This window comes from Chiroxiphia lanceolata, chromosome 15, assembly GCF_009829145.1.
Source record: "Chiroxiphia lanceolata isolate bChiLan1 chromosome 15, bChiLan1.pri, whole genome shotgun sequence".
Lineage (NCBI taxonomy): Eukaryota > Metazoa > Chordata > Aves > Passeriformes > Pipridae > Chiroxiphia > Chiroxiphia lanceolata.
In genome coordinates this window covers 17,470,591-17,483,629 of record NC_045651.1, presented here as the reverse complement: position 1 = coordinate 17,483,629, position 13,039 = coordinate 17,470,591, and the positions used below count along the sequence as shown (strand labels likewise).

The 13,039-nt window shown below is 43.1% G+C and overlaps 1 protein-coding gene across 4 annotated transcripts in view; it reads right to left on the bottom strand.

Moving 5' to 3' along the window:
* FSTL4 (follistatin like 4) overlaps positions 1-13,039 on the bottom strand; it is a 196,333-nt gene that overhangs the window by 173,952 nt on the left and 9,342 nt on the right. For all 4 annotated transcript variants that reach the window (XM_032703171.1, XM_032703170.1, XM_032703172.1 and 1 more), the window contains exon 3: positions 7,712-7,745. In XM_032703171.1, coding sequence (XP_032559062.1) covers positions 7,712-7,745 — 34 coding nt within the window. The remainder of the gene's footprint in view (positions 1-7,711; positions 7,746-13,039) is intronic.

The window sequence follows — 13,039 nt, the reverse complement described above, 5'->3', positions numbered from 1 at the left end:
TGAAGAGGGAATTGCAATGCCTGATACACAGATCAGACAGGATTTGTTCTGCTGATGTTCTTTATATTGGGAGAACATTAAAAAGAGGGTAAAGAGTCATTCTCAGCATTGTCTCATGTTCAAACAGGAATCTTTCTCAAGTTCACTCAGAGCCCAATTATACTCCACCAGCATCTCCACACTTCCCAGGGACACATTAGGGTGACCCAGTGATAATACAGACTGTGTGACTTCCCAAAAATGTTCACTTAGCACTGCCTCTAAGCCAGCTGACCTGCTTGGAATATATTTAGAGGTGTTGTCCAAATGCAAAGCTTCCCACGCAGGAAGCATTTATTATATTTCCAAATGGAAAAGAGAGGCTCTTTACTGTTCCTGTTTCTTTGTTGCTACCTCTGTGTGAGACTTCTCTCTAATTAAGATGCCTTGTAGTATTGAGCAGCAGTCAGGGCTTCCAGGATAATTTAATGTACTTGTAAGGGCTTTGGCTTATTCCCCATGCTGTGCCTTACAGTAAGGACTTGCTCCTTACTGGTTTTGAGACCAGCAGCCCAGTGGGAGGTGTGACAGTCCTATATCCAGCACAAAACTCTGCAGCCCAGGCTGGCCAGTTCACCCCCACGATGGCAAAACCCAAACTGGTTTTACAAGAATGACATGAGCCTTCTCTCCAGCTTTTCTATGGTTCCAGCTGCTCATTCCAAAACCAGCATCCAGAGCCAGCACACTGGCCCAGCCTCCCCAAGCAGTGAGGCTAAAAGTTAAATATGACTATTACATACTTTAAGGAAAAATAACAATTTTGGAAAAGTAAATATGGGCAACAAAGAAAGAATTCAATGGAAAATAAACCAGAAAGCTTAGAAAGGATAATAAAAAAAATAATCTAACTTCAATAGCATAGAGCAAAGTTATTGTTTAAAACATTCAGATATGAAAAGTAAAGAAAATGATCCCATTACAGGCAATTCACACCACAGAATTTCAACCAGAAGCAGGAGCACTGCATGCCACTGGCACCTGCTTTGCAGTTGCAATGAGAAACTAAATTGAAATCTTGTAAGTGACATTTTGAAAAACTTCCAGTTCCGCTGATGGAAAACACAACTTGTTTTTTTTCTCGTATATTTTATTTTCCAAGCTAGAGCATAACTTTATGCTATTTATCTGCTGGTTGCACAAGGTGGGTTTGAGCTGTGGCCTTTGCAACAACTACTGAGCACACAAAGCCCGGGAACAGACACGCTGATAACTTTGACAAAGCACATTCACCGACGGGCTGAACAAAATCAAAACCCAGGATCCAACTGATGCCTTTGGAAGGAACCAGCTGTGAAGCCTGGAGGTCCAGAAGCACTGATTTTATTCTGGTTACTGGGGGAGTTTCATGATAGAAGTCAAATAGTTCTATGCTCAATCAGAACAAGCAGCTGGGCTGAGATTCAGTCAGTGCTGTCACAGCACTGAGGACACTTCATCTTAACCTCCTCAAAACTGCAACAGCAGAAGGAATGACAAAAATACCCCCTGCACGGGAGAGGCAAGGACAAGGAGGAGAAGGGGACAAAACATGAGGATCGTCCTCGTGCTGCTCCATAAACACACACAGTGCCCAGGAACTGCCTGTTCTGTGCAAAACAACAAACTTCTCTACTGTTCTTCAAAAGATCTCATCAAACACAACAAGCAAGCAGCATGGCAGGGATAAATAACTCCTGCCTCGTGACAAACAAGGAAATATTTATGGAAGGCTATTAAACTTGGATTACTGAGACACTGGAGCAGTTGCAGAGTAGCCAATCAGCTCTGCTGACTAAATACATATTTATAAATGCTTTAGCTGGTTTATTTACCCAATGGACCAAAATGGCTTATTCATTCTGTTCTGGTTTTATTTGGGTCTATCAAGTACAGTAAATGTGCAGTTAGATGCATAATAAAAACTCCTTTAGAAAAGTAATTACATTACCTTACCCACAGTAGGTTTTTCTTTCCCAAGCACCAAGAACAACTGGACCATTTCACAGGCTCCTAAGTTCTTATTAAAAATATACTGACACACACTAATTACTGATCTGAAATCTTGCTTAGGAATGTAAAGTCCAAAGGAAACATTTCCAAACCAAGCAGGGACCCCTGAAAACCACTAAAATAAGCAGAGTACTTGCTATGGCAGCAGCCAGGGACATGGGCATGGCACCAACCAGCTGAACAGTTCCTTCTCCACATCCTGTTAGGAAGGAATTCTTCCCAGTGAGGGTGGGGAGGCCCTGACACAGGGTGTCCAGAGAAGCTGTGGCTGCCCCATCCCTGGAAGTGTCCAAGGCCAGGCTGGACAGGGCTTGGAGCAACCTGGGCTGGTGGAAGGTGTCCCTGCCCATGGCAGGGGGTGGAATGAGATGGGATTTAACACCACTTCTAACCCAAAGCAGTTTGGGATTCTCTGATCCCGCAGGGTTTGGTGAAAGTTGGATGTGGTGGAAGAATAAATCCAACAGATCCACAGCTAAGTCCTGCAAGGAGCACTGGTGTGGCCTCAGTGCCCTGCTCCCCTCCAGGAGAGACCCCAGAGCCCTTCAGAGCCTCTCCTGCCACAACCTCCCCTCCAGCTGGGCTCAGCCAGGCTGACAAGCTCAGCTCCCTGGGAGTGCCTGAACTAAGAGAGCACCGAGAGGGTAATTTCTCTTATTTTTATCTCATATTGGAGCAGTGAGTTGAAGCTCTGAAAATATTAACCTAATTGCTCTGCCTTCTGCTTAAAGCTCAGTTCAGGAAGAAATGGCATGTTGAAACCTAATAAGTCTGAAATTGAAAATACACCACTCTCTTACACATTAAGCAGACCAGCAGCATGTTCAAAAACTGTGACTCAAAGACCTGACTGGACCCAGAAGTGATCCTCGACTTTGGGTTTTCTGGCTCACAGTCTGAGTTTACTTATTCTGCTAATTTCTGAGACATGCTGGATAAATTGATTTGTTGGAGAGTATTTGCATATTACATTATACTGCCATTATCAGAAACATCTGCTGCCAGCTTTTTATTCAGCCCTTACGAATCAGTTTATTTTACAGCTGGTGTGAAAACTCAGGGTTTCCAGTGTACCTGCACCTCTCCATGTCATGTGCAAGCAGTGCACACCCCCTCCATGAGAGGGGCTTCTACCTCATGCAATGTTCTGTGTAACAACAGCATTTCACCAGAATTATGTGGCTGGACAAAAAAAGGACTATTTCATAGGAAGAGCAATGCATCACCCAAAAAACACCCCATAAGACTTCAAATCTCACTGTGGATTTCAACGTGGCTGCTGCTAAAGATGCTTAAGTCAAGAAAAGCCCATTTGTCTGAAAATATCTCCTCTGGTTCTTTAAGACAGGTTGTCTTAGAAAACCAGTGCAAAGCAGTCCTGCTTTACTGCTCTGGGTCAGCTGGAGAAAAGTGCTTTGGAGGAGGTGAAGAAGCAGCCAAAACAAGGTTTGTAGGACAAAGTGGCACCTTCCAAAAGACTGCCCAGTTCAGCTGGAAAAAGTAGAGGAGCTTGTGTGGAGCCCAGGGATGTCAGAAGCCAAGAGCAGGAGCAGCTTATTCAGCTGCCAAATCAGCCCAGTTTGTTCTGCTTTCAGGTGGAAAAAGAGAGATGCCTTCAGGCACATCCAGCCTCACACTCTGCACTGGGGATCCTTATTTATCAACTATGCTGGGATGGAATACATGGGATGGAATACATAATGTTATTTTGCACGTCCCTGGAAATCCTCACAAGGTCTCAGTTTTCTGGCTTCTCTCCACCTTCTCCCTCTTCCCAACCAGGAACTGAAGTCTGGCCACTCCCTAAGCTTGCCCATGAGCTCTTTTGTCCAACCTGCTGCTGGGAACAGCTTCCTGCTTTCCTTCTGCTCCAGAAGTTTTTGCTTCAACTCCTTCAGGTCCATCACTGTGCTGCTCTAGCAAAGCCACACTTTTATTTACTTACTGAACAGTCCTGCCCATTCTGCCATGAACAGAACTCATTCCTCCTCATGCCCCAAAGTACTTCACTACAAAAACTGATGGAGCCATTTAGAAGAACCCAAACTCTGCTTCCATCAGCCAGAGAGCTGGGCATGGGCTTCCTACACCTTTGGCAAAGCTGGGCTAAACCATGGCTGCATCCACATTTTCAGAGGGAATCCTCCTAAAGCAGCAAACTCATTTCTGAGTCAAACATGACCAGCAGGACCAGCACTGTTTGGTCCAGCAACACCAACAGCAACAGTAAAACTGCCCAGGAGCATTTGCATTCCTGTTTAACTTACTGCTGTGCCTAATGCTGCCTAATGTGTTGATTATTTGGGGTTCCTCCCACTCCACAAGGTTTTACTCCCTCTGTCAACTCCCATCACTTACAACCACAAAATATGCCCAGTTATAATTAAATACCATTCCTGAGAGATGGAACTGCAGTTTCTCCATCTTAGAAATACAGGAACTAAACATCAGATTAATATTTTGGCCCAAACATCCTTCCCTGGGTAACAGATTGGCATTCACTGATAAGATAGGCCCTGAAAAGACAGAGATAATAAAGATTTCTATGAAAATAAAGCAGCTCTGAGATGGATGAGACAAAACTTTGTTTGACTGAGTAATTGTTAAATATGCCAGTTTATGACCCTATGAAATAGGTATTTTTAATGTAAAACCTGTCCTTTGAACTTCTGAGGCATGTCCTGAAGACACAGCCAGTGTGTCTCTGAACACCCAACACTGTACAGAACACATACACACAAATATTTATTTACACATCATGTCATCTGGATGCAGCTGGGACAGACAGACACCCAGGATCCTGGGGGTACAGCTGCTTCTGAAGAGCAACACAGGCACAGCCACTGATTCTGGTGGGCTTTGACCAAGCCTTAAGGAACAACCCCAAATTTCTTGGACTCCAGCAATAGGAAAAAAACCTACAGAATGGGAAATTAGGAGGGGATTTAGTACAGAGGTAATTACAGACAGCCACTTTATTGTGCTCCTGAAGAGTTTGAGGAGAGCAACTTCTGAAGCTGTTGGCTGGATCTTCTACCATTGCTGACTGCTTTCCAATAAAACTACAGCAACCTGGGAAAGCTCAGGGGGAAAAGGAAAAAAAGCCATATTCTATTTCTCCTCACTGTGATTAGGAAATACAGTGTAACAACAAGGATTGTGTATCTGTAATAAAGATACACGAACAGGGACAGCCACACCACAGAGCTTGTGTGAAAATTCAGAGAGGTGCCAGCCTTTTAATTCAAACCAGGCAGTTAAAGTTCATACCATTACAACAGTGTGATGTCACCTGTCTGAATAAATCTAGAGCTGCATCTCATTTAATAAGATTATATGGTCAGAGCAGAAGCAATTTGCTTGAACATTTCTTGGCTGAACGGTTTCAAAAGCATCTTTTGACACTAATTTGTTGAATGGATGATTGCAGTCAACACAAAAACAAATTAAAAAGTTTTAAGTGCTCGGGCCAGTAAAAAGCAAAGGTGTCCATTAATCCAACAGAGCTTTGTTTATTTGTATCTGCTGAAGACCTGGCTCTTTGTGCTTCGTGAGCCTCTACAGATGCTTGGGCAGAGAGTTGTACTCAGGAAAAGGGAAAAGACTCAACAGCTGAAAAAAGGTTTTCCTGCTCCATCTTCCCCCCAATTTTAATTCAGCAGGACAACACAAATGGAGAGCACTCAAATCCTGTGCTTGTTTATCACATGCTGGGTTTTGAGTTTGTGTTCTGAGGCTTTTTTGGCTGGTTGGGGGTTTGTTTGTTTTTAGAGCACAACACAAAACCTGGCACCCTGTCCCATATTCTGGTTTCCACTGCATGAGCATAATCCAGATGGACACTGTCTGACCCCCTCAGACCCAAATATCAACTGAATTAAGAAAAATATTCCTGCACCTTCTAATCAACTCCCAGAATGAGGGGTGGGAGTTTTTTGATTAAAAAATTATTTTTAGTCCAAAAGGTTAATATTTGCACACCAGTTGGACAATCCAGGCACAAAATGGCCCTGCACCCATTTCCATTTCAATTCACAAGGAAATCCATCCCTCCCTGGAAGGTGGCTGCCAGCTGCAGTCAGGGAGGCATCTCCCCTCCACACCACAGCAATTAAAAGATCCTGTAATTACTGCTGATCTCGAGCCCATGGAAGTCAAAGGAAAGCCATTCATTGACTGTAATGGGCTTTGGAGCAGGTTCCGAATTTCTCCAGCATATTTAATCCTGACACTTTGGAAAGCCAAAGCCTCCCGGTTTAACTACACTCATCCACAGCTAAAAAAAGGAAGAAAATGTTTTCACACTTAACAACAATCAAGGCTTTGTTCCCTTTGAAAAAAAAGTGTCTGCTTTAAATCTAAAGGACTCAAACCTTTTGTCCCGAAATAAAGAAAAATCCTGAAGAATGTAAACCAGGATTGCCCCTCCTTTCACCAAAAGCTCTTTTTGTAACCATCCTGGATCATCCGTGAGCATGGGATGATAAAAGCAGGCATAGAGTAAGTCTGCTGAGCTCTCACCTTTGGGGGGGGTTTCTATTAGATATTTTTAAGTTTTAAAGATTTTCAGCTTGTCGATAGGAAGACAAACCTTGCACCAAGGGAACCGAACAAGGATAAACCCCCACACCCTCAAATCTTTTTCAGTCATCTCATTTCCTCGGGTAAAAACCATTATCTACAAAAATTACCATTTTAGGGAGGAAAAAAGGCCTGAATATTAAAATTGCTTCATAACCTATCACAAAATCTACAATAAATCCTTTTGTGTGCATAATAAACATTTCAAACCCCCTGTTATTTTTTTTCTTTCCTGGCACCAAGTGATATCTGCTCTGTGCACATTTTAATACTGAGGACATTTGTGAAAGAGCCTTTAGTTGAATTATTTTATAGGCACTATTGAGGAATAACTCCAGAGAAGATACTTAATCACTGCTGAAAATCCCCAGGTAGCTCTGCAAATCCACAGGCTTTTGTGGCCAAGATGTATTTATCATGTTTGTTAGCGTTTTTTTGACTCCTGAGCAGTTTGCAGTTCTTTAGGCAGTCTGGATTATTCACAGACTGCCTTGCTGGGCATCCAAATTTATCTGTACATCCTAATTCCCCCAATTTTCATCCCCTTCTCTCCATACCAGCTCCAGGGTCAGAGTTTATTACAGAATCACAGAATGTTTGGGTTGGAAGGGACCTCATCCAGTGCCACCCCCTGCCATGGGCAGGGACACCTCCCACAATCCCAGGTTGCTCCAAGCCCCGTCCAACCTGGCCTTGGACACTTCCAGGGATTCAGAAGCAGCCACAGCTTCTCTGGGCAACCTGTGCCAGGGCCTCCCCACCCTCCCAGGGAAGGATTTCTTCCCAATATCCAACCTAAACGTGCCCTCCTTTAGTTCAAAGCCATTTTGGTGCCCTGCCAGCACCCAAACCTTGCCTTGCACCCCAAACACCATCTATGCTAAAAGAGCAGCTTTTCATTTAAAAAAAAAAAAAAAAGTACAATTTGTGACACCAAGAGCTGTCAGACAAGCACCAGGCACAGACTGTTGGAAATCCCCCAGCAGCACGACCTTTCAAGTGGGTAAACTTATGCTTGTTTTAAAATGTTACTGCAGGAATACTCGACACCAACACACACACATACACACACACACTGAAAGAAAACTGGGTTTCCTACCTTTTCGTCTTGTAACTTCAAACCTTCTGGAGTCCTATAAGGAAAAAGAGAATTTTTTGGTGGTGGTTTTCATGAAATACGAGAATTGTTCAAAGGCAGGAGGAACAAAACCCCCTAAAACCATGAGTCACTGACCCAGGGAAGCAGCTGTGAAGCTCAGGGCAATAACTGAGGAGTAATTACAAGCACACACTTCAGTTTGTTCACAGATATTTGATGGATAAATATAACACAAAGTGATTCATCACTGTGTGATAACTTACATTGTGAAACACAACATTTTTCTTTAAAATGGATTTTTTTTCCCCCTCTATTGATATTAAGAGGGAGCAGCTAGGAGGATTATTATCACTACACCAAAGATTTGGGGTTGAGGAGGGAGGAGCCATTACAGGTACTTTTAGCAGACACTTGTTCAAATACTTGAATAATTTCAAAGCAACTGGACTACTCAGAGCTGAGGTTCATTTCAGCCATGCACACCTACAGGATTTGCATCACAACCATCTCTAATACAGAAATTTCTGTTAAAAAGGCACTGCATAAAGTCTCAAAGGGTATTGCATTCCCAGACAACACTATCTGCTCGTGCTAATGGTGAGACTTCAGAGGAATAAATATTTAATTTCAAGCAGTAACATTATTTATGGGTTAATTACAAACATGTTTAATTTCCATTGTTGGAGTTACTTCTTGCAACGAGTATTAAAAATAGAGAATCGTGAAGGACTGTTAACAGACCTTGGCACCCTCCAAGTCAACTGAGAGGGATAAACAAAAAGAGGGGTATTTGCTTATAAAACCCACTGTCATTATTCCCTGTAGGATGCTACCTCAGTGATCCTGAGCAATGTGTACACTGGCATTCAGGATTAGCAGAGACTTCAAAGCATTTATCCTCTTCAGGCAGCAAAGCTCCCGAGCTGCACAGGCAGTTTTACTCCAGGGACCTCTCAGAGCTTTTCAAAATATTAGTTTGAGAGGTGGGGCACAGGATAAAAAAACCTCAGCCCCAGCTGCTGTCCTTAATCCTGTGTACATGGAGGACATGCAAGAGGGAAGAGTACTTTTAAAGTTCCCCAGAGGCCCTCCCTTGAACGAGCTGTTTGAATTCTCTGCAGTTCAAAAGCTTAGAAACACTAAAACTAATTACAACTATTAATATTGATCAAAAGAAAATAGAGAATCAGACTCTATTAAAAAAAAAAAAAATCCAAGTGTCAGCTCACTTGTATTAAACACCCTTTTGGTAATTCCATGTCTGCACAGACATCGTGAAAAACAAAGGATGGTCTTCAAAGTTTCCCTTCTTTTACTCTATTCCCTTTACAATTATGAGCTCTGATGAATATAAACTACCCCAAAAACAGATGCAGGATTCAGAAGAAAAGCTTGTCAGAACTGCAGTGGGAGAACACGAGGCCAGTTCAAGCCCTCACTTGTCATTTGTGCCCCCCAAAATATCCCTTCCATGAAGAAAAACACCAATGACACTGAGAATTCTCATGATTTCAGGAGAGTACACAGAAAAATGGGAAAACACCTGGCAAGCACAGCAGGGCTTAAAGAACAGCACAAAAAGGTATCAGGTCCAGGTAGAGACCTTTCTTGGGCTAGAAGATACTGCTCTCAAGTTAAAAAAAGATCACACAGAGGTTTTAATAGTGTTACCAGTAGAGATCCAAACTATTTTGATAAAAATGACACTAAAATTCTCGAATGCATTGCCTGAGGAACACTTTTCTGCAGAAGCCATAAAGCAGATGGTTATAAATGAGACTTATTTCATGGGCACCATTTAATGACTGCAAATTCCTTTAACTAAAAATCTAATTTTATCAGAGCATAAATCACATGCTTTGAAGGGAAAAATTTGTTTCGGAATTTCCATTCCTTCCAGAAAGCTTCTTCATGTACCCCTTTAAACAGCACTTCATTAATGCAACACAACAGTTTTATTTGTCAAGGTTCACTTTTAGCACCTATTTTCCTACTTTTTAATGTTTAGTCAATTGAGTACAGAGTAAAAGGTCCTTCTGTTCTGCAGCTGAAGTGCCTGATCATTGTTATGTGGAAATCAATGTTATGTATTTGCTTCAGGATTGCCTTTCCCCAGCCGTGTAGCTACTGAAAAACTGCATCTCCTAAAGACCAGTGTCATCAAGTGTGATAACTAATTCTACCTGGATGAGGAAAGACAAAAATCAGAACCAAAATCCACTGCAGTTCAGTGCCTGCTGTCACAGAGCTTCACTCCCCTGGAGCTGCCGTGTGTGAACCTGAGGCAATTTAACAACTGCTTTGCACAAAGCCCCTTTCTGCTCTTACAAAGGGAATGCCAGTCTCTCAGAAGGCAGCATCTACCTGTCCTGCCAAGGCATAATAGCTGGTTGGTGTTTTATCTCCTGATTAATGCTCAGTCATGGGCCCAGGGATGAGCAGAGCATTGGGGATAAATCAGATTTCATTCAGAGCAAACACAGGGCGCCGGGAACTTCATTGTGCAGCATTAAAACACAACATCACAGAGGGAACACACAATATACAACAGTGCTTGGTATCCAGGGTGCTGCAAATGGGTTTACTGGCAGTCATTAGCGAGGGATTCAAGCAGCAAAACCACTGTCAGGTTGTTTGGTACAGAATCCCAGAATGGGTTGGGTTGGAAGGGACCTTCAAACTCATCTCGTTCCATGGGCAGGGACACCTTCCACTGGACCAGGTTGCTCCAAGTCCTGTCCAACCCGGCCTTGGGCACTTGCAGGGATGAATTCAGTATTTAGAGCTCTGTCCACGCTTTGCATTTCCCATCCCTTTCTGTTCCTAACCTGTGACCCACAAACATGGAACATGGACCACCAAGGCTGGCACCAAACAGGTACCAACTGCCCTCAAGCACAGCAGCCCCCAGGATAACCTGGCAATGGTTTCAGTCTCCTGCCCTTTAATACTGGTTTAGATTTAGTCAAAAGACACCCCCTTCTATCACCAGAAGTTACCAGGGTGGACTTTGTGAAGAAAACCCCACCAATTAATGCGTCAGGTGGAAGAGATGCAAGAGAACAGGTAACACAACCCAGACCCACAAATTTCCTGCACTGCTGGCCTGGAGCAACCCCCTTAGCAGACCCTTTGGGGGAGACACAACAGTGTAAGCAGATAAATCAAAGCCAGTCCCTGCAGCTGGGCTCACACTGGGGCTCACAATAAATCAGCTGCCACCTCTGCACACCCCAGGGCTCCAGGGAGCTGCTCTCAGGCTCAGCCCAACTGCTGCACTACTTCTAAATATACAGTCCTGACTCACTTAGCAAATTAATAAAGAACTGTCTATTCCTATTAATAGATTATCATGCCAAGGATTTTTTTTTCCTCCCTTCAGAACATTCTCTTCCCTATCTCCAGTGAGGGGTCAAGCAAAGAGGGCAGATTTAGATGGGATATTGGGAAGAAACTCTTCCCTGTGAGGGGGGGAGGCCCTGGCACAGGTTGCCCAGAGAAGCTGTGGCTGCCCCATCCCTGGGAGTGTCCAAGGCCAGGTTGGACGGGGCATGGAGCAACCTGGGCTAGTGGAAGGTGTCCCTGCCCATGGCAGGGGGTGGAATAAATGAATTTTAAGGCCCCTTCTAACCCAAACCATTCCATGAAATGACACCCAGCACAGGGCAGGTGAGACACTCTGCACATGGGCTGTAGCATCAGCAGAGGTTGTGACTAACACACAGCTTAGCCTGACAATCAGGATTTTCTGTTTACAACCAAGAACACAGAACATTTTCAAAAACCTCACTAATCAGCACGTGGGGGAAAAAAACCAGATCACGTGCTTGTGTTTTGAAAAAGCTTGCTATCAGCACAGACACTGGCTATTTAGAAATTTAGATTTGTCCTGTCTGGTATAAACACTGAGAGAAGCTCTGATGTCTCACATCACACAGGATCATCTGCTCGGCCATACGGCAGCTAATTGAGGTAATTGCTGCCTCTCTGATTTTGCTCACTGCTATTTCTGGACTTCAGATGAGAAACCCAGGTACAGCTCCATAAATTTCCACATTGTCACGGGGAAGCTCCTGGGATGGCTGTTTTTAGAAAGCCCAAATTTGCAGATGTAGCCTGGCTAATCTAAGGAACTGATAATTCCCCTGCTTGATGGTACAAAGTACTTTAAGTAGAACTGTCTTCCTTTAAAAACTACTGCTGCAGCCTTTTATTTAAAGGGAGAATATGCTAAAAATTAGTCAATATTTAGTCTTTTAAGGTTAAATGGCTTCTGAACAGAATATCACAGAGTGTGACCCTCTGCCACATCACAGCCAAGTTAAGACTGCCTTTGATTTCTTTTTTTATTTGCAACATGTTTTACTCTGCTTTTATTCTCTTCTTCAGAAACACATCAGCATTTCCCCATCTAGGTTTGATTTTTCACAGTTGCACCTTGACAATCCCTGACCCTGGGCCATAAACAACTAATGTAAACCAAAATTCTTCAAATGTTTTGCTGTTATTCAAGTATGCAGGGCCTGCTTTGCCCCAAGTAGCACAGCAGTCACATTTTTTAGTACTCCAAGCATAAGAGCCTCCCATAAGATACAGCATTTATTAAACCCTCTGAGGACACAGAAGAAGGTAGGTGGGGTTTGGGGATGCAGAGGAAGGACCCCAACAAATATATATATAACAAATACTATCAAAACATTCCACAGCACCTTGAACTGCAGATGCTCTGATAACCAGCACTCAGAGCAAAAGCTTCTCATCTCTACAGGGATAATATACTAGTTAAGATTTCGACTACTCCACAAAAAAGCAATTACAGCTTGTTAGAGATAGCACTTCAATGCAGGTAACAGGGAGTGAATTATCACTACATACCACAGTGATACAAAAATAAACCTCACTCTTGTCTCCATGTACCTTCATTAATGCTTAAACAGGAGCAGGCTGGAGCCCAGTACAGATTTAAGTTCAAATTTGATTCTTTCCTCTTTTTTTCCTCCAAACTGAATGAAAAGCAGAAAGAACACTGACATGGCAAAGAACACACCACTACTACTAATAATTAAAATAAATACTAGGATATTAGATTTCCAGCTGCATATAAAACTGATGCACTGTGCCTGTCTTACTCCAAGCTCGTGCTCTGAAACTGTGTCTCTATTTGAATTAGAAGCAAAATCTTCCGATAAAAGTCTTTGCAATTTTATACCTTGCTTTTCAAAACATTCCTTTCCTGGTCTGTTGGGTTAGGAAATATGACTTTGCTGGGGGAAGGAGCAAAAAATCATCCCTATGACTCCCTTGCTGCTCAGAATAGCCTGCTGTGGT